The 20,575-nt window shown below is 47.8% G+C and overlaps 2 protein-coding genes across 2 annotated transcripts; one reads left to right on the plus strand and one right to left on the minus strand.

Annotated features, from left to right (window-relative positions):
* Positions 1 to 288: 288 nt before the first annotated feature.
* Positions 289 to 14,086, minus strand: LOC136957511 (centrosome and spindle pole-associated protein 1). Its single transcript, XM_067251488.1, has 29 exons — positions 13,991 to 14,086; positions 13,825 to 13,903; positions 13,637 to 13,740; positions 13,379 to 13,459; positions 13,006 to 13,098; positions 12,466 to 12,905; positions 12,205 to 12,300; positions 11,516 to 11,607; positions 11,228 to 11,324; positions 10,823 to 10,880; positions 10,082 to 10,425; positions 9,863 to 9,981; positions 9,189 to 9,279; positions 8,644 to 8,761; positions 6,877 to 7,024; positions 6,510 to 6,650; positions 6,222 to 6,334; positions 5,833 to 5,982; positions 5,584 to 5,724; positions 5,376 to 5,480; positions 5,231 to 5,297; positions 5,004 to 5,130; positions 4,046 to 4,191; positions 2,580 to 2,717; positions 2,054 to 2,097; positions 1,832 to 1,895; positions 1,064 to 1,200; positions 724 to 883; positions 289 to 500 (listed from the first exon to the last, which is right to left on the minus strand). The coding sequence occupies exons 1-29, from the start codon at positions 14,084 to 14,086 to the stop codon at positions 289 to 291; spliced, it is 3,801 nt and encodes a 1,266-aa protein (XP_067107589.1).
* Positions 14,087 to 14,926: 840 nt separating this feature from the next.
* Positions 14,927 to 18,885, plus strand: cops5 (COP9 signalosome subunit 5). Its single transcript, XM_067251489.1, has 8 exons — positions 14,927 to 15,229; positions 15,550 to 15,784; positions 16,047 to 16,175; positions 16,629 to 16,694; positions 16,948 to 17,033; positions 17,252 to 17,363; positions 18,071 to 18,219; positions 18,650 to 18,885. Exons 1-8 carry the CDS (start codon positions 15,093 to 15,095, stop codon positions 18,738 to 18,740), a joined length of 1,005 nt encoding a protein of 334 aa, XP_067107590.1. The 5' UTR covers positions 14,927 to 15,092; the 3' UTR covers positions 18,741 to 18,885.
* Positions 18,886 to 20,575: the final 1,690 nt, after the last annotated feature.

The following is a 20,575-nucleotide window of genomic DNA, read 5'->3' on the forward strand; positions in this document are numbered from 1 at the left end:
CAGTCCTAAGACCGCTACGTGGTCTTTTGTAAAATGGTATACACTTAATTAAAAAAATATACATATTTTGTTTTGAAACCAAGGGCATATATAATTTCCATACCACCACTCAACTCAGGGAAAATAGGCGGTTATTGAAAACAAGGTCTTATGCAAATGATGGCCATAAACACACTTTCATCTCTATGTTTTAATCTCTTCCCGGCGTACAGCAGGAGATCTGGTTCTGAGAGGCTCAGGTCACACGCTGGCCACCACAACCGCAGAGGAAGGGGTGAACATCAGAGGTCAGCCGTGATAGGTGGATGGCCCGTCCCACTCCTGGTCCAGGGACGGCCGGTCTCTACGGTTACCACCCGCCATCCCACACGTCACCGTGTCCGACGTGCCGGGCCGCAGCCAGGCCTCCGTGGCAACCGTCTCCACGGAGACACGCCTGTGAGGGGTGTAGGGGGAAGATCGCAGAGAGAAGTTGTCCCCGTTGTCACCTGACAGCCCCCCTGGAAACCATAGAGATACAGCAGTCATACAGGCGCTCAGAGGAGATAAGATGTTCCCAACCTCAAGAGGCCGTAACATGGCAGTTAGCATTCTCAGATGATGTCAATGAACTGGTCCTGAGGTCTTCCTCCATGCTGCCTTCTACCACACACTATACAATGGAGATTAGGTAAGGTGGAGTCGCTTCCTCTAGAGATGACATCACTTCCTGTCTTCTCTCACCTGTTCCCCAGTTGTTGTCATCCAGGTGATCCAGTCTTGTGATGCGGGCCTGGTTGTGGACCCTGACGCCCGGGATGTCCAGGCTGGTGACGGAGTTCAGGGACTGGGCGTCTGTCTGGTGGTCGTACCTCTCACCTCTGAGATCTGGAGCTCCCAGCTCCTGGAGGACCACGCAGCACCCACACATAAACACCCTCCTCTCTATAGTACAGTACTAGTAAAACTGCAACGCAACAAGGAAACATTTCTATCAAGACCCTTGGAAGTAGGACTTGTTACTGGGGAAAAAACAGCATGTGACACGAAGGCCCCTTAGAACTCTCGAGACATCTCGTCTTACATCCTGGAAGGGTCCCCTCCTAGCAGGCCTCCTGTCCCTGGACCTGGCCCTGTCCCTGGCCCTGTCCTGGGCTGAGGCCTGACGGGATGACTGGGCAGAATGGACCGGAACTGGGGCCGCCTTACCTTCGGGCCAGTCTGAGGAGGGACCAGAACTCATGAATCAGGAGCGCGTCACATCGGGGGAGCTCCTCCAGACCTGAGCTAACCCCTCGTGCTTATTCTACAGCTGCTGTTTACAGAACAGAGCATTCCCTTCCTGTGGTCCAGTGGCTGTGTCTGGCTGGGGGCTTAATGGCCCCCCTGCAGCTGGTGTGGGCTCCCTGTCCCCGTGTTCTCCAGCACCAACACCAGCTGTGTGGGCGAGATGGCTTGGCATGTTCCACATTTGCTTTGGCTGCGAATCAAGAGACTTCCCACCCCCCCCCCCTCCCCCCCCCCCCTCCCCCCCCCCACCCAGGCTCAGAATGGCTTTTCTGCTGCAGTACCGCATCCTGCTGTGTGTGTGTGTGGCGCACGTGTGTGTGTGTGTGTGTGTGTGTGTGTGAATAACTATTTCTACAACCAAGCCTTTTTTTTCTTTTTTAACCATTGCAGGTACAGTCCAGTACAGCATTAACCATTCTCTAGAGCAAAGACCCGTACAAAGCTGTACGGTTCAGAGCCATGTCCTTCCTCTCATTCTATCATCATCCTCGAAGACAAGCTGTCCTGTCCCAGACGTTAGGAACCAAACGTGTTTGCAAAGATCATGTATGACGAGGCTCACCGATCAAAGCGCTGTCAGAACCCTGAGCTCTCAGGCGGTTGTAGCTGTGGCCAGGCTTCCCCCTCTGGAAACGAGAACCCAAGTAGAACACGGGTAGAACGGAGGTAGAACACAGGTTGAGCGCAGACAGAACAGAGCCAGCTAGTTCTAGTATTCATCCTGGGAGATGATAGGAAATTACCTCACCGTACGCCACAGAGGTGTACATGTGGACAAACTCACCGGCTGGTGAACTTTCTGTCTCTCTTCAGGCGGCTCGAAGACGTCTGGGGATGATGGAGGAGTAGGAACGAGTCAGGCACCACAGAACAGAGAACAGGGACAGCAATGTAAAGGGCTTCTGTGGACTGGAAGGTGTTGAGTGCATGTCTGCCTGTGTGTGTGTGTCTGCCTGTGTGTGTGTCTGCCTGTGTGTGTGTGTGTGTGTGTGTGTGTCTGCCTGTGTGTGTGTGTGTGTGTGTGTGTGTGTCTGCCTGTGTGTGTGTGTGTCTGCCTGTGTGTGTGTGTGTCTGCCTGTGTGTGTGTGTGTGTGTCTGCCTGTGTGTGTGTGTGTCTGCCTGTGTGTGTGTGTGTGTCTGCCTGTGTGTGTGTGTGTGTCTGCCTGTGTGTATGTGTGTGTCTGCCTGTGTGTGTGTGTGTGTCTGCCTGTGTGTGTGTGTCTGCCTGTGTGTGTGTGTGTGTCTGCCTGTGTGTGTGTGTCTGCCTGTGTGTGTGTGTGTGTCTGCCTGTGTGTGTGTGCCACACTGACCGTCCGTCCCCCTCCGTCTCAGGGTCCGGAGGGTGCGCTGCTGCTCCCTGAGGAGCGCCTGCTGCTGGATGTCCAGGCTGCGCTCGTCACCGGGGGGGTCTGGGTACACGTGACGCACCTCCTCACGGGACGCGCTGTCTAGGACACACACACACACACACACACCTCATTCCCTGGATGAACACACGACGAGGCTATAATTATGGGATGCAGGATGCTACGGCGACAGGGTTACAGATGGACACACACGAGCCCATATCAGCGGCCACTCAGCCAGGCTTCTATTAGCCGGCGCCCATGACGATGAGGGAAGGAGAAGTGAAGCCAGGGAGGCAGAGCATCAGGTCCACTGTGGCCCAGATTGAATTGATGGTCGACGCTGACCTTATATGGTAGGAGAGGTTCTAATCCCTGTGGAAAGAATCCTCTGGTTTTCAATACCCCCCCTCCGCGCAGAACAGAGTCTGAAACGACACCGCACCATGATGACTAAGCAACTCTGCAGTCGGTCGTTGTGGTTCTACAGCTAGCCCAGGGGCTGGGGGGCGCAGGGGGTGGGGGGCCCATGGGCTGGGGGGCCCAGGGGGTGGGGACACAGCCCAGGAGGAGAGGGGGAGAGACTGTTCAGGAGACACAGCCCAGGAGGAGAGGGGGAGAGACTGTTCAGGAGACACAGCCCAGGTGCCTGGCTGCTCCTGGACCTGCTCAGGGCCACGGCTGAGTGGCAGTCCAATCTCAGGCTCTGATTGGAGGGTGACATGTCCACCTCCTCCCCTAACCCAACACCATTACAGACCCACTTTGATGTAAATAAGGCTTGTGTATTTGGTTACGTTGGAGCCTGTGTGGGGTCTCACCCTGAGGTGTTAAGATAACACACAAGACAGCTGAGACAGGTAAATACCCTGGCTGAGGGAGGACAGCATATAACCTTGTGAATTGGCTGTTCGGCTTCCACTTGCATGCGTTACCTGCGTGTCAGTTGTAATAAATGTGGTTTTATTAACTCCATCTCTCTCTCATCTATCTCACACTCTCAGTCTCTCCTTTTCCCTCTCTTCTCTCTCCTCTGTCGACACTGCTGCCAAATCATCCCTGGCGAGTCCTGCTAGGATGAGTCACTACATCATGACCTCATCAGGCCCCAGCCAGCGAGGACCAATCAAGAAGAGCCTCTGGCTCTCTGTTGACCAGCCATAATTCTATCACCGGGACGGAACGGAAACCTTCCAGTTCACTCGGACGCATCAAAAGAGATGTACCAACCACTAGATTATCCCAAATAAATATAAATCAAATCTAAAGGAGTACATGTGCAGCGATGGCTGTGTCTGCTGTGCAGGCGCTGGGAGGAGGGAGGGGGGTGCAGCAGTATGGATGTGGTGGAGGGTGTGCAGGCGCTGGGAGGAGGGAGGGGGGTGCAGCAGTATGGATGTGGTGGAGGATGCGTTGAGGGACTCTCTCACCGCGGTACTTGAGCTGGTTGAACTCTCTGATGTTCTGCATGTTGCCGTGGGCGACGGCAGGTGCAGCCCCAGACATGGCTCTCTGGGACACCTGGGCTCTCAGGCGCGCCATGTCAAATATGTCCACAGGGGGGCGCCCTCTGTGTCTGGAGGGGGAGAGAGACATCAAGGGACACGCCAGTCCCTCCAAATTCTCCTGGCAGGTATACACACTCTGACATGTATTATATTCCTCACAGCCAAACCTTTATTGGCACCATTGCTGTACATGCACATTTATCAGTGTTGCATAAACAACTAGAGAGGGTACAATTTCTGGGGAAATTGTAGGGTGTGCTTGCTTGCGTCGGTTGTACAGGGATTTTAATGCCTGTACATTTGGCAGACCGGTGTAAAAATGGACCTAATTGACGCAATTTCTACTTAAACCATGCAACGGAACGTAAATAAAAATGCAACCAAGCACACCCAATTACACGCCCGTCAAGGTCTAAACCCAGGGCTTTGGTTGTGTGGGGGATTACAGTGTATTGTTGTGGTCTGGGAGCTGAGGGGGAATACAGACACAGCACCTGGTTCATAGATGTATAAGCATAGCTGAGAACCCCAAGCATGGAGCGTTGTGAGTAAGCTGCTTACTAACTCAGCAAAGCCCCCAAACAGGCAGAGCAGGTTCCGTTCGCTCCACCGTGAATATGTACCTGTATACAATTACAAATAGTGATACTGTAATTGTGTGGAGTGATAGGATGTAGCGAGGGATACTGGTGGTGTTTAGGAGGGGAAGGCTGCTACCTGGAGGGGGGGGCGGGTCTAGGCTGCTACCTGGAGGGGGTGGGGGGGGGGTCTAGGCTGCTACCTGGAGGGGGGGGGCGGGTCTAGACTGCTACCTGGAGGGGGTGGGGGGGGGGTCTAGGCTGCTACCTGGAGGGGGGGGGGGGCGTGTCTGGGCTGCTACCTGGAGGGGGGGGGCGTGTCTGGCTCCGCCCTGACTTTCTGCTCCAGCTGGCCTTCCAGTCTCCTCTGCTCGCTCAACAGTCTGCTGCGCATGACTGACAACTCGCTGATCACCTCCGGCTGGTCTTCTGATATAGAGAGATGGAGCGAGCGAGAAAGATCATTACTTTTTGCATGACTGATTTGATGCTAAAGGCTGAGGATTCATCCAAGAGTCAGTGCTCTTACCTGTGGCTCGGAGTTGATTTCGTCGGGCAGGCACTGGTGGAGAGTGTGAGGCTGATATTGAACGTGCCTGAGGAAAGATTGAATCAGGACCGGTTTCCAAGCTTGTGTGTGTGTGTGTGTGTGTGTGTGGGGGGTCTACACTCACAGACACAGTCCTTGAGGAGAGCTGGCTGACAGAGGAGGGGGGTCTAGGGGGGTGCTGCTTGCTCTGTTTCTTCTGCAGGGCAGGTATGGGAGGGGACGGCACTCTCTGGATGTAAACAAACAAACAGAAAAACTCTGGTTCAGAGGGCTCAATCTCAACGCAAAAGGAAAAGTCCTGTCGTGCTCTCCAGCTCTCTGCATCAGCTCACCTGAGCCAGGCTGGCCTGCTTGCTCTGCCTCTCGTGCTGCAGTCTGAGAGCCTCCCTCTCTTCCTCCTCCCTCCTCCCCCTCTCTGCCTCTCTGCGGCGCTCCTCCGCCTGGCGAATCAGCTCCTCGTTCTTCGCACTGTGCTGCAAAACGCAGCCGCAAGCTTGCTATCGAAGCCCATTTCATGTCACACGTATCAAATGTTAACTAGTGTGTTTGTCAAAGCAGGGTGTTTATAAGGCGTTCCACACCTCCATCTCCTTGAGTTTCTTCTTCTGCTGCTCCACCTCGTACTCCTGCTGCATGAGAGCCCTCTGCTCCGCCAGCCTCCTCTCCTCCTGCTCCTCCTCCCTCCTGGTCCGCTCCCTGGACTCCGCCTCCTTGTGCCTCTTCTCCTCGATCTGGACGCCAAAACACACCTTCTGTTTTCTTCCCCTGCTATCATATCGAGCACATCGGCCCGTACCAGTGCTCAAGAGCAGCAAAAGCAACAGCAAGCCTTGGTTCAGACACTTTGGGCTGTTGCCACCCAGTCTGCGCTAGCTAACACCGTTCCCCCAGCATGCCTTGGGGAGGGTTTGGAATCTCCCTCGAGCCTGTGCCCGAGGGCTCGTTCCTCGGTACGGAAGGAGGCACCCACCTGCTTCTGCAGGAAGTCCTTGTAGGTGTCCTGGTCATGAATCTGCTGTGCTGTGGGCTTGTCGGTGAACACGTTGCCGCGGGCAAACTGTGACGGCTGGGCCAAGGAGGATCCTGAAGGGACGGAGAGAGAAACAGTCACACAGCTCACCGGAGGACATAGATCCACAAGCACAGATAGGACACACAAGCTGCACACAGCGCGAGCCTGGGCTACCATGTGTGTTGTTGTTGTTGTTGTGTTAGGAGCCGTCACAGTGGATCTAGGAGGAGGAGAGGGCTGGTGTACCTGACACGGTGTGGGCCGAGGGGGCCTCCGTTCTGGGGGAGGGGCGGCACCTCTCCAGGGGGATCTGAGCGGGCCTCCTGGTCCTGGACTCTGGGTTGATGTACGCCTCCTCATTGGTCCTGTGCATGCGATGCAGATCACCTGGAGACACGGAGACAGCTGGATCAGCTACAGGGAAACCCAGTCTCTCAGATCCAACTTCACTACTAAAGGCTTTAGGGAGATAGATTCAGCTGAGCATGCATTCTGGTCTTAGAATCTGAATGAGAATGGACTAATACTATATCCACTGGATACCGTAAGGAAACGCTTGATAAGCAAATTGAGTGGATGTAATAATGAATGGCTGAGTTAATGCAGGAATTACTGATGAGGTTCCCCGTGGTGTCCCTCAGAGGGGCCCCCGCCCCGCCCCGGCCCCAGGGGTCGTAGGCCTTCATCTCGGCCTCCAGCTTGGTGTCGTAACGGTCCTTCTCCTCCCGGTCCCGTCTCTTCCGCTCCTCTCTCTCCTGGATCTGAGCAGGGATGAGCGACACGGAGAGAACACTCAGGGTCCACATTATCATGAAGAAGGAGTCTGACTGAGTTCTGGAGCGTTAACATTCGACTGTGGTTGGAAGGGAAAAAATCAGATAACTACACTACTAACAGAATATCAAGCTTTAGAAAGATGAGAGGGTCAGTCTGTTGCTCCATATTTATAATAGAGTAGGAGTGAGATAGTTTCGTGCCTTTTTAATGTCCCTACTCTCACTCTATTCTCCTTCACCTTGTGGTTATGCTGATGCCACTGCTGCCTGTCACTGCTAGTCTGTCACTACTCTGACTCAATGTTTCCTGTTTCTTTGGGAATAGGGGAAAGCACCCTGACCAAAACCATCATTAGCATCTCAAATCAGCCAGCCTTGTAGCCTGCCTCATTTCTCTCCGTCCCAACACCAGTCCTCTCCTGACGGTTCTGAAATGCTAACTGGCTTTGATGTGAGATTCAATTAATTTCTATAGAATACTGCATTACTCAACTGGCCTAAAGCAGGGCTGCAGAGAGAGGAGAGTTTCAGCCGGCTGCAAATCCACCCAGTTGGCCGAGAGAGAGACAGAGACAGAGAGAGAGACAGAGAGAGAGACAGAGACAGAGAGAGAGACAGAGACAGAGACAGAGAGAGAGACAGAGAGAGAGACAGAGACAGAGAGAGAGAGAGAGACAGAGACAGAGACAGAGACAGAGAGAGAGAGAGAGACAGAGACAGAGACAGAGACAGAGACAGAGACAGAGACAGAGAGAGAGACAGAGACAGAGAGAGAGACAGAGAGAGAGACAGAGAGAGAGAGAGAGAGAGACAGAGAGAGAGAGAGAGACAGAGAGAGAGACAGAGAGAGAGAGAGAGACAGAGAGAGAGACAGAGAGAGAGACAGAGAGACACAGAGAGAGAGAGAGACAGAGAGAGAGACAGAGAGAGAGACAGAGAGAGAGACAGAGAGAGACAGAGAGAGAGACAGAGAGAGAGAGAGAGAGAGACAGAGAGAGAGACAGAGAGAGAGAGAGACAGAGACAGAGAGAGAGAGAGACAGAGACAGAGAGAGACAGAGAGAGAGACAGAGAGAGAGACAGAGAGACAGAGACAGAGAGAGAGACAGAGAGAGAGACAGAGAGAGAGAGAGAGAGAGAGAGACAGAGAGAGAGACAGAGAGAGAGACAGAGAGAGACAGAGAGAGAGACAGAGAGAGAGACAGAGAGAGAGACAGACAGAGAGACAGAGAGAGAGAGAGAGAGAGACAGAGAGAGAGACAGAGAGAGAGAGAGAGAGAGAGAGAGACAGAGAGAGAGACAGAGAGAGAGACAGAGAGAGAGACAGAGAGAGAGACAGAGAGAGAGAGAGAGAGAGACAGAGAGATAGGGGTGAGTTAAGGACATGGGGGCAGACTTGCCCCTAGAGTCTTCTATCACATAAATTGGACCGCTGCTAACAGATTCGTCTGTGGCATTCAGCCCACACAGCAGCATGGCAGAGCAGGGGACAAGGAAGACGTCTCCCAGCCAACTGGTGGGAGAGATCTACCAAGCGTGACGAGGTGTGCCGGGTTGGGATGACCTCTGCAGTGTTTCACTACTGATGGAGGAGTCACTGTGTACCTGTTGTCTGAGTGCTTCCTGGTAACTTAGCAGGTTCTCCTTGGACTGATGGGACCTCTCTCCTGGAACCATGCCAACGCCCAGCCCTGGGAACGCTGCACCATGCTGGCCAGGGACTCTGAGTGCACACAGAAAGAGAGAGAGAGAGAGAGAGAGAGAGAGAGAGAGAGAGAGAGAGAGAGAGAGAGAGAGAGAGAGAGAGAGAGAGAGAGAGAGAGAGAGAGAGAGAGAGAGAGAGAGAGAGAGAGAGAGAGAAGAGAGAGAGACAGAGAGAGACAGAGAGAGACAGAGAGAGACAGAGAAAGAAGAGAGAGAAAATGATGAAGAGTGAGTGAGAGAAAGAGAGAGAGTTAAACACACACCTGTGTAAATATAAGCAGCATACAGTCCTGTATATCAGCAGCAATCTCACTGCTTGCCATGAGCGCCCCCTTGTGGCAATAACACTGCATTATCCATCTTCAAATAAAGCAAAAGTAATCAACGGTTTCTTTATCAACAATTAAAAGGCCCATTTCAATAAGGACACTCAGAAGGAGACCCACCCAGGGCGGACAGGGAGTCCAGGGGGCGGAGGTCCCCCAGGGGGCATGTGGGGGTAGACCATGGGGTGGACACCTCCCCCAGGGGGCCCATCTGGTGGGAAACATAAGGAGGACAAATGACCCAATCAACCAAGAATAGATCCTGTCATACATCACCCATTTAGCAAATGATTACACCCAAAACATTGAGTGAATATGTGGAGCTCTTGGAGCCAGACAGACAGATTTCTCAGAGACATTGTGGACACGGTTGGTTCCATGTGGGTCAGCGGAACTTGGTTCCAATAAGCCGCCTGTTCCTTCAGCCTCATGGAAGAGCTCAGCTGGGTCATATGAGAGGCCTGCGTGGACGTGCCAAGTCCTGCTGGCCACTGATCTGCTCAAATAGTGGCTTTATAACGGATGGTAATGACCCAACAAGGACCGCTCCGGGGCGGTCAGGCCATGTGGATTACTCACATCAGATGATGGAGTGACCAGATAGCATGGAGCCAATCTGAAGAAAGTAAATCACCCGGGAACAGCCTGTCTATGATGAATCAGTCTCATTTAGAAAGAACTGAGACCAAAATAAACACATATTTGAAAAGCTCTTGTGGTTAAATCCCTTTCCTGCTCTGTGTCTTAGGCAAAGTCAATGGGGCTAGTAATAATAACAGGGTAGATGTACTTACAGTAAGACAGACTGGGGTCCAGGGGGTTTCTGGCTCCATAGTAATAGTACGCCTCATCATACGGAGTCCTGTAGGTGTTGGTTAGAGAGGGAGGCAGGGGGGGAGGTACGCCAGCGATTCTAGGAACCAAACAGAAAAAGCACACACAATGTGAACACAAGCCTTGAGAAGGACTGGCAGGACCGTTACACAAACAAATCAAATGTGACATAACCGAACCTTGGTGCGACCATCTCTCCGAGGGTACTGGAGAGGCCCATGTGGAAGTTGTGGTTGGGAGGGGCGACCCCTGGAACACCCATGCCCAGGCTGGAGCCCACTGCTGCCCCTGCGGCCAACTGGCCCAGGGCTGCGCTGTAGTCCACCGAAGGGGGAGGGAAGGCGACCCGGGGCTTCTCAGGGGACCCCCTATCGGCTCTGCCCAGAGATGGCTTCTCCTCCCTGGGCCTGGGGTTGTGGTTAGTCCCCAGGGCGTCCAGGCCTACCCCCGGTCTGTAGGGGATGTCCGGCCTCCTGCTCTCATAGTCCCGATTCACAGCCCCAAACTGCTTAATGCGATCAGGCTGGAAAAGTGATGGAAAGAGAAATAATGTCATCCAAGGTGGTTAATAAAAAGTTCATGTAAATGGGGCAGATCCATGCAATTATATACAATTGAATGTGATATATAATTTTGTGAGATCACAAATGCAATCACTAACATTGTTTCCAGAAGCCTTGGACAAGTTATTCTTTTAAAAAGAATAGTCAAGTTTTGTATGAAGCAAAAAATTAAAAACCCTAATAAACCAACGCAAAGTTGTTTACGTTGCACACACAATTTACAACTCGCATAATTTACCTTCGCATGCTGGAACAAACGCAAGAAGACAAATTATCGTGCATTAGTGTGCATCAAACAAAAATTCAACATTCATTTATCCTCATAGAACCAAAGCTTTTGTTCACAGATAGTTGTACCTGTTTCTCTGGATCAATAGCCCCTGTGGCTGCAACTCTCAGCTCAAGCTCCTTCTCCCTGAAAAGAAGGAATCTTTTCTCAGACACTATCCTCGGACCTTTAATACACAGTTTAACAGTAAATAGTTTCCAAAAGCCCCATCCTTTGGGGAGTCAGATGGCTGAGTGGTTAGGGAATCGGGATAGTAATCCGAAGGTTTCCAGTTCGATTCCCGGGTCATGCCAACTGACGTTGTGTCCTTAGGCAAGGCACTTCACCCTACTTGCCTCGGGGGAATGTCCCTGTACTTACTGTAAGTCGCTCTGGATAAGAGCGTCTGCTAAATGACTAAATGTAAATGTAAATCCTCGGTCACTTCAGACCAGTGAGAGGCGCCCTGCGGTCAGAGGTGCATGTGGTCTCACTTCTTCTTGTTCCTCTGTTGTTCGGCCATCTGCTCCAGCAGATCCTGTCTGTAGCGATCCTTCCTCCGCTGGGTGGCCAAATCCCCCTCGGCCACCCCTGCAGAACGTCACACAAAAACAAGATCTATAATGTTGACTCTAGATCTAGATCTGCTAGATCTACAGTCAAGTTCCCCCGCCACGCATGTGTCTGACTAGTACTCGTCACGTTATCTGTGGTACTGTATATCTGACCACATGCGCTAATGAAACGGGCAGATGCAAAAGCACGGCTTGTGCAGGTCCTACCGATCATGAGTCCGGTAGCAAACTCAGCCTTATCCTTGTTGGCTGCAGACCTGGATCTCTCAGAGACCCTCATGGATGCAGGCATCTCCAGTCTACAGAACAGATGGACACAGTCAGAGTCAGGTCCTACGTCTGTGGTTCATCCAAATCAATGGGTCCACCTCATAAAGCACACTCCTAATCTATCAAGCCTCTTCCAGCCACACCCCGGGTCTGACTGCATCAGCACCTCACATCCATGCTAACAGGGATGTCGGAATGCACTCTCCCAGTGACCCAGAAAACAAGAGCAGAGCCTCATCCTGACTGATCGATGCAGTCTCACTGATGGGATTGCAGTGGGTGAGTGCCTGTGCTGAACAAAGCCCGGCCTCACAAGCATTTAACAGGAAGGCTTATTTGAGGAGTGCTCCATTTACAAGGAAATAAATTGGATCAGACTGAAACAATGAAACGCAACAAATTAAACATATTTGCTGTGATGCTATAAATCAACTTGTCCGGAACTATAAACAAATCCTGTCCTCTTACAGCTCCTCTTAGAAACCTCTCCAATCAATACAAAACATGATCAATAGTGAGCATTTATATGGTTCCTAAATCACAACTCTAATGAAATGATTGCCTTCCTGTCCTTGCATAGCTTGGACTAATCTGGTTTAATCAGGTTAATAGCTGAGGACCAGTACTTGTGGTTTGATGTCGCAGACAGTGCCTTCCTGATCTCTGCTCTTTTATCCTCCTCGCGATCAACACGCTTCACCTCTCTCTGCTCTCGTACAATTCTATCAAGAAGAGAAACAAAAAGATTATTCCGCTAGACTATTTAAAAAAAAGAAAATCAACAACAACCGGGCCACCAAGGTGGCCTTCAAAAAATCATTCAATGAAATGAAAGCACAGTGAGTACATTGGACAGTGGTTGGTTGAGTGATAGGGGATCAGGGCACCTCTCAGGCTTGTGATCGATCCTCCTCTCTCTCCTCCCAGTGTAGTGAGACTCCTTGCTCTGCCTGGGTCTCCTCCTGTACAGGAACTCCTCCTGCTCCTCCTCCTCCTCGTCTGTGTATGACTCCTCCGTGGAGCTGTACTCCTCCCTGCGCCCTCTCTGTCTTCTGGGCCTTCTCTCCCAGTCCTCCAGGGACTCCTCTGCTCTGTGGGTATCCCAGCGCCTCCTCCCTTGAGGGGCCGCACCCCAAGCCCCTGCCCGTGTTCCAGCCCCAGAACGGGACCCTCTTCCTCCCCTTGCCCTGCCTCTTTCAGTCAAAGTGGCAGCATCTCTCCTGGAAAGGTTGTGCTCCCTGCGGCTTGACTGTAGTTTAGGCTGGGCCTCTGGGAAGGGTGAGGGAGAGGCTGGAGCCTCAAAACAAACAGCCTCAGAGGCTGGCACCTGTGGCAAAAACAGAGACTTTGAATGACAGTTTGTCACTACTGCTAACTCCTGCAGCCCAGCAGGGTGACCAATTGAACTTGTCTGCCAGCCATCTTACCTGAGTAACAGATGTCCTTTTTATGTTTCCCTGTCCAGCTGCTCTTTTGAGAAAGTCGTTGTATTCTGTGTTTCTCTCATCTCTCAGTCTGTTCTAAAAGAAAACCCACAGAAGATTTGTTGCAGCTTTTAGTTCGCTCCCAAAAAAACAGTCAACAAAACTGGTTGCTGTGGGAAGTGTTCCGCAATCAAAATTACAGGCACTATATCACCACTGATGTTGTCACAAGCAAGTCGAGTCAAGTGCCAAGGTGAGAGGTCCCACTCCTGTCTGCTGTGTGTGTTGATCAGGGAGCCTGGGCATGGCAACAGAGCCCTACGTCTAGTTCTACTACAGGTATGATGCAAACAAACACACAGAACATACATACTACCTTTGCAGATCTCCTTTCTCCAATGGGGAGTGAAAGGTATTGAGGTTGTGGGCCTGGCTCTCCAACATTTAAATCCTTGTCCTACGATCAGAATAGGAATATGGTCCATCAACCATTAGTTTTATCTTCAATAATAAACATGTCCCTCATGCTTTAATTACTACAAGTTGTTGCTGAGACAATGATGATATATTAATACTGTATTCACATATTCAAATCCCATTTACACAGTTACATCTCACAGTTTTTTAACCAGACCTGAGAAGCATAATTCCTGAATTCCAGACGAAGCTCCTGTTGCAGTCTCTGTTTCTTCATCTCATATTCTGCTCCAAGCTGCCAACTAAGCCCTGAGTTCTCTTCTGAAAAAAAAAAACACCATCATTAACACACATTCCACAGTCAACCACGACATACAATAAATACACAATAAATGGTATCATTACCCCTGACAGGTTTAGAAATCTTCTTCCATGTTGCTCTTGTGTCAGTTAAAACAACGTTGTCCTTTGGGTCAGCCTTTGTCTGTTGAAAATGAAAAAACTATTCAATCTGCCTAACTAAAAGGACATTTAGGCCAAGACAACAGAATGTACACTCAATGTAACACACCTTGATTTCCATGTAAGGTGGATCATTTTCCAAACGCTCGCTGTCCTTGGCCACTTTCTCCCGCTGGTCCATTACAAAATATCCACGGTTTTCCATTTGTAACTTGCATGAGATAAATATACAGATACATTAATCATTCGATCAAGTCGAAGACAATTAAAAACAATAGAAAAGGGGCGAGTGCAGCTATAAAATGTTAACGACCAAGCTGAATTGGGGACGGCATCACCCCGTTGTTATGGCAACCACAACACATGCAATACAAAGCTAGCTAGTCTAGTTAGCTAGCACAAACGGTTAACGAGGATCACCGTTCTGAATAGAGAAATAGTAAAATGACAGAATGAACGTTTCCCAGCATAATCTCACCATGTCTTTCTCTTGCAATTCACAAACAATCGACTTTCAACAGGTAGACTACTAGCCAAAGTAGCCTAACTACAATCAGCTGTGCAGTGGAGAAAGTTTCTCCAATACCACGATGTTACAAAGTTCACGAGACTTTATTTTCAATCTTTTCTTCGTTTTTCTTGGCTGGTAGCTGGATGACAAAAGGGTTTCTCCAGGTGTGCTTGACTCAGTGTTCAACCTGTGTACTGAATATTACTTGAACACAAAAAGCAAGATCTTTGGCCACTAGAAAATATTATCTAGCTAGCGCACTACAAATTCACCACCAGAGGGCAATCTTCTATCACCAGCCACTCTTTGGTCACTACCATTAGCTTTCTGTCAGGGCTAAACCATATATTTGATAGGGTCAAACTATCAGATCCACATCTCCATATCTTCATTTTGACATTATGTTATATATAAGTATTATAAAATGACTAAATTCAACCAATTTTTCAAGACTTACGCCATAATTTTTTTTATCATCGCACTGGAATATTGAATCTCCTCCTCATTACTGTAATTGGTATAATCCAGCTACTGTCATGGCTCCCATAATCTGAGCGAGTGGATACTACTTCAAGCAAGAAACGTTTTTGTTTTAGTATTATGTTCTGTGAAATACTGAGCCTTTAATCGCGTATTTATTAGTTGGCACTGAAAGACTGCTTTGTATTGTAATAACGACGACCCGTTTGTTGTCGTGAAAATGGCAGGGACTAGCATTGCACAGAAAACATGGGAGCTCGCCAATAGCATGCAGGAAGTTCAGAGTATAGATGAAATCTACAAATATGACAAAAAGCAACAGCAAGAAATCCTTGCTGCTAAACCGTGGACAAAAGAGTAAGTTAGTCATTGTAAGGGTTGAGACAACCTATGAATCTAAGGAGGTAGATATATGAATGCTAATATTTTATTTCTTGCAACGAGACAAGTCATGTAGCTACACAGCTAGCTAGCTAGGTTGCTAACTAGTGAAGGGCTACCTCATCTAGTTAGCCGTGTTTTGTTTACCAGTCTTTGTCACGTGAAACTTGGTCGAAATGACAGTGTTGTGGGTTCGGTTCAGCTGTACCGTATAATATGATATTCAAAGTTAACAATATCACAAATCAGTCAAACTGTGGTGTCATGTGTGTTTATCTTCTTTCTTTGTCGAACAGTCACCATTATTTCAAGTACTGCAAGATCTCAGCTCTGGCTCTTTTGAAGATGGTTATGCACGCCAGGTCAGGGGGTAACCTAGAGGTGATGGGGCTGATGTTGGGGAAGGTGGATGGTGAAACCATGAACATCATGGACAGCTTTGCCTTGCCCGTGGAGGGCACAGAGACCAGAGTCAACGCTCAGGCTGCAGCGTATGAGTACATGGCTGCCTACATTGAGAATGCCAAACAGGTATGCTGATGATGGTAACCGTTGCAAATTGGCCTCAGTTGTTTACAAGGAGAAAGCTAGACCTAAGACATTTCACCAGGGTAGCAGTTATGTGTGGTAGTTATCTGAGAGCTCTCATCAGACCAATACAAGAAAGCAATGTTATCACAAGTCTGTAGGATAGACGACATATATTCGCATAGTGCTGCTCACTGTTACTATTGCACTGACATTATGATATTGCATTGACCTTGGAACTGACAAACCCTTTGTCCCTGATCAGGTGGGTAGGCTGGAGAACGCTATAGGCTGGTACCACAGTCACCCTGGTTACGGATGCTGGCTGTCTGGTATTGATGTCAGCACTCAGATGCTTAACCAGCAGTTCCAGGAGCCTTTTGTGGCAGTTGTGGTGAGTTCAAGGAATTACCGCTCTTAGAGTTTTCTGCTGTGGACGCGGCACATTTCACATTTCCTTGCCTCCTATTAAGATGTCCTTACACATGTACTAGTAGGGCATTTGTTTTTTTTATAATACCTGAGGGCACAAGTTCATGCCTGAGAAACTGAGAAGGGTGTAATCAGGTTTAGGCATAATCTTCAGTGGTTTTTGATGTATGGTAGTAGACTACCATGAAGAACAGACAAATATTTGCCTTTTGTAACTGTATATAGTATTTACAGTTCATTGGTTCTGTTGACCCAAAGTGCCCTTGGGCGAAGTATAATTAAGTGTTTTCTTTAAGAGCACTGGCAGCCGCGGTAAGGGGAAAAAATATCTCTTGGTGGCCAGCTTAGGGTGGTCTCTGGAGGGTTCCTGACCCCTGAATGTCTTTTTCTATTTTACTGTGTTTCTCTCGCATAGATCGACCCCACTCGAACCATATCTGCAGGAAAAGTCAATCTTGGCGCCTTCAGAACCTACCCAAAGGTAAGAAAGAAACTTCAACCCTCATATAGTCCAAATATTGTGTTTATTCGTTTGGGAAATTATGTATATATATTTTTTGTTGTTGCTGATTTATATACCATTTTAAACTATACATATACAATACAGCATACTGGTTATAGTTAGCAAATTATAGATCATTCGAGTCAAATGTTATTTATTTTTCATAAAGCTATTGTTATGCATTTTCCTCTCCATTGTAAACCCTTTGCTTGTATGTTTGGTGTGTTTCCAGGGTTACAAGCCTCCAGATGAGGGACCTTCTGAGTATCAGACTATTCCACTGAACAAGATTGAAGATTTCGGCGTGCACTGCAAACAGTAAGTCTACATCTTCAGTGTTCCTATTTCTTTAGAACAAATACATTGAAGATATTTTTTGCAGTTCATGTGAACCTACATTTTCAGGCAATTAAACTATTACTTCTCATCTGACATCTAACTTTAACATGACCTGTTTCATTAAATTACTGAACTTACAAAATAGAAAATTCATAATTCGTGAAGTCTAATTACGTTCTTTTTGTCTTTTTTTATAGGTATTATGCCTTGGAAGTCACTTATTTCAAGTCCTCGCTAGATCGAAAATTACTTGAGCTCCTTTGGAATAAATACTGGGTTAATACCCTGAGCTCTTCAAGTCTCCTGACGGTATGTTTACAATCCTTCCATTCTTTGCTGTTTTACACATCTGGCTAGTTTACACATCATGTTTTTTTCCCCTAATATATTTAAATATGCTGTATACACATCCCAGTGGTGGATGGAAGAAATGATGGTAATTAATGAAAGTGGCCATCATTCAAACCTTCCGACAGAAAAGCTGTGTTTTCTAAATAGTGATACAGATTCTGCTCTGGTTCACCATGGATCATCTCCCTTGTCACCAATAGCTTCTAAAGATTGAAAGCCCCTTATGGATTCCCATTGTGGAGCGCCGTCGCTCTCTCCTGAGCTTGGCTACACAGTCTAAATAGGTAGCAGACTATCCAAACAGAGAGCTCAAGAATTGTGGATGAAGATGAATTGACTAGATGTCAAGAATGAGCCGCTCCAATGGCGAAGGGCTTTGTCAGTTGCTGCAATGTCACTACAGACAGGGCCCCCTGTGTCATTGTGTCTTAATTACCTTGTCCATGGAAAACCTCGCCTCACCTTGGGTAAACTGTCTACAGAGCTCCTTTTTCAGTGACGGGGCTTACTATTTAAGCTCATAGCAACTTGGAAATTTTTGTTACAATTGAATGAAAGTTTTTGTGGTAGCGTAAATCTTTTTTTTTTTTTTTTTTTTTTTTTTTTTTTAAGGATTGTTTATTTACATGTGAAATTATGCATACGTTTTTTGTGTATGTGTCCAGAATTCGGACTACACTACAGGCCAGGTGTTCGATCTGTCAGAGAAGCTGGAACAGTCGGAGGCTCAGCTTGGGAGAGGAAGCTTCATGCTGGGGCTGGACACACATGACAGGAAGTCAGAGGACAAACTGGCCAAAGCTACACGAGACAGGTAAAGCAATAATGCATTAATAAATGGGGAGTCAGGTGACTGAGCGGTTAGGGAATTGGGCTAGTAATCAGAAGGTTGCTGGTTCGATTCTTGCTGTGCAAAATTACGTTGTGTCCTTGGGCAAGGCACTTCACCCTACTTGCCTCGGGGAGAATGTCCCTGTACTTACTGTAAGTCGCTCTGGATAAGAGCGTCTTCTAAATGACTAAATGTAAATAGGACGGAAGGTAAAATTATGAATAATTTCAGGAGGTGCTTGCTTATGACACCATTCTCTAATATGTCTATTTTGTTCCGGTGTACAAATACATTATGATTGGCTAGACCGTATTGTTGATACTGTTAATACTGTTTAAATGTAAATGTGTATATATATGTAATTTATCAAGAATTAAATGCACTAAATTTTTTTCTCTTTCATTTTTCTTAGCTGTAAGACCACCATTGAAGCAATTCATGGCCTGATGTCTCAAGTTATCAAGGATAAACTCTTCAATCAAATTAACACGTCTGCCAACTAAGTCCGAAAAAGGCCTGATTGAGGTTCATCAGTGTGTTTTACCTTGTATGTTCCATACTGCTTTTATTCTCAACTATACTTTAGTGTGAATGGTTTCAGCTTCTGTGCACAACGATGGACATTAATAAATAGTGACGGTAACATTTCTGGTGTTTGTTTTTCTACAATTTGTTGATGCATGTGATAATATTGTAAGTAGTTCAAGTTGGTTAGCAGCACTTTTTTTCCACCTTTTGAATGTTCACATATAAAAATATAGGCTATTCTCCTTTCGATGCACATCAGTATCCCCTGGCTTTTTGGATTTAACACAAAGACCATGTTTAGATTTCTCGACAACAGAACCTAGTCTACTAGTTCCAGTCAGTCATTTAACTCGAGACAGTCATAGCATTACATAATGGAACAACAAACTCAAGACGCGGCATCGGCCCTAACGTAAACACTGGCTGGCGTGTGTGTGGAGTCTCCGTGGGGCTGCCGTCAGTGCAGGTTGTCTCTACACAGTTGCCGTGTCGTCGAAGCGCACTGCTGCCGTGATGCAGCGCAGAAGCGAGGGTAGCGCACACTGGAGTCTATTCACCCGACGTGTCTGCTCTTCATCGAAGCAGACACTCAAAAGAGTCTGCCTTTTCTTACAGACAGCAGCTCTGGCTCAGTTTCATGTTATAATGCGTTTTCATGTAGTATTGTAACGGCTAAATGTATATTTTTGATGCAGTATATTGCAGAGGGTAGAATCCCTTGGGAACGTTAAATGTGTCTGCATTTTCTCATGTAGGCATATATGGGTTTTGGCACCAATTCTCATAATGATTTTCTTTGGCATATTGTGGAGGTGTGTGTATATGCCCTAATATAGAGGGAAGGGTGTCTTTTAATGTCATGTTGAAGAAAGAGAAAACCTATTGGGTTAGACTGTTTAATACAATTTATGCATTGAGGAATTTACAACAGTGAACAAAATATGCTCTGCACACATGGTCCCTTTAATGTTTGGCTCTCAGACATTTAAAAGTATTACACGGATGACTGTTTGGTATTCAGACTATGCTATTTCTGCCATGGTTTAAGTCTAAGGATTGTAAATAACGTATTAACGTATGGCCAGTGTGCACATTGAACTAATTGTAATCTATATGTAAATGTTATGATCATCACCAGATGATCATCTGCATGCTTGAGTAACAGCGAAAATGAAGTATGTTCCAAAAAGGCAAATTCAAGACACCCTTGAATACATTTGAATGTTATGCTATTATATTCCATTAACATTTCACAACATTAATTCACCTTACAACCCATTCAGAGCATTTCATATTGTCAAAGGATTTGCAGTGGAATTTCACCTAATTTGGTATGTACATCAGGCATGTTACAATAACAAACAGGCGACATTTGACACTTATACAACTGTAGTTCAGAGAGCAGCAGATTGATAAGACCCATGATTAATAGCTATTTATCTCTGGGTATACCAGTGAGCCCTGTGGAACAAATGACCCACTGAAGGCCATGGATATGTTTACTCTGGGTGTCAGAATAAACCGAACAAAATGGCATGCAGCGAAGGAAGTTCAAACCTACTTGTTGGGGAGTTCTGTGCACAAAGCATGTCAGCAGGCTAACTTTCTCACTACCAAGTGCTCCGCGTGCCTAAGTGTAGGCCAGTCACTCACTCACAGGACCCCTTAGCTTAACATTACATAACAATGCAGGGGTCACTTAAAATACCCGCCACTGGCTCTACAGTCCTGGTTCTGGAACCATGCCTTGGCTTGGGAAATCATCTTTAGGAAAGATACGCATTATTACTTGGAGCAATGTGACCCAGCA

The sequence above is a fragment of the Osmerus mordax genome, chromosome 15, assembly GCF_038355195.1.
Source record: "Osmerus mordax isolate fOsmMor3 chromosome 15, fOsmMor3.pri, whole genome shotgun sequence".
NCBI classification, from domain to species: Eukaryota; Metazoa; Chordata; class Actinopteri; order Osmeriformes; family Osmeridae; genus Osmerus; species Osmerus mordax.

Excerpts from the sequence above, each read along its gene's own strand:
- LOC136957511 (XM_067251488.1), bottom strand. The coding sequence starts at position 14,086 with ATGGAAAACCGTGGATATTTTGTAATGGACCAGCGGGAGAAAGTGGCC. Across the intron at positions 8,762-9,188 it reads GGACTCCCTGTCCGCCCTGG|AGTCCCTGGCCAGCATGGTG; the intron begins GTGGGTCTCCTT and ends GTGTGCACTCAG. Across the intron at positions 1,896-2,053 it reads GACAGAAAGTTCACCAGCCG|AGGGGGAAGCCTGGCCACAG; the intron begins GTGAGTTTGTCC and ends TCTCGTTTCCAG.
- cops5 (XM_067251489.1), top strand. The coding sequence starts at position 15,093 with ATGGCAGGGACTAGCATTGCACAGAAAACATGGGAGCTCGCCAATAGC. Across the intron at positions 15,785-16,046 it reads ACATTGAGAATGCCAAACAG|GTGGGTAGGCTGGAGAACGC; the intron begins GTATGCTGATGA and ends GTCCCTGATCAG. Across the intron at positions 17,364-18,070 it reads GCTCTTCAAGTCTCCTGACG|AATTCGGACTACACTACAGG; the intron begins GTATGTTTACAA and ends GTATGTGTCCAG.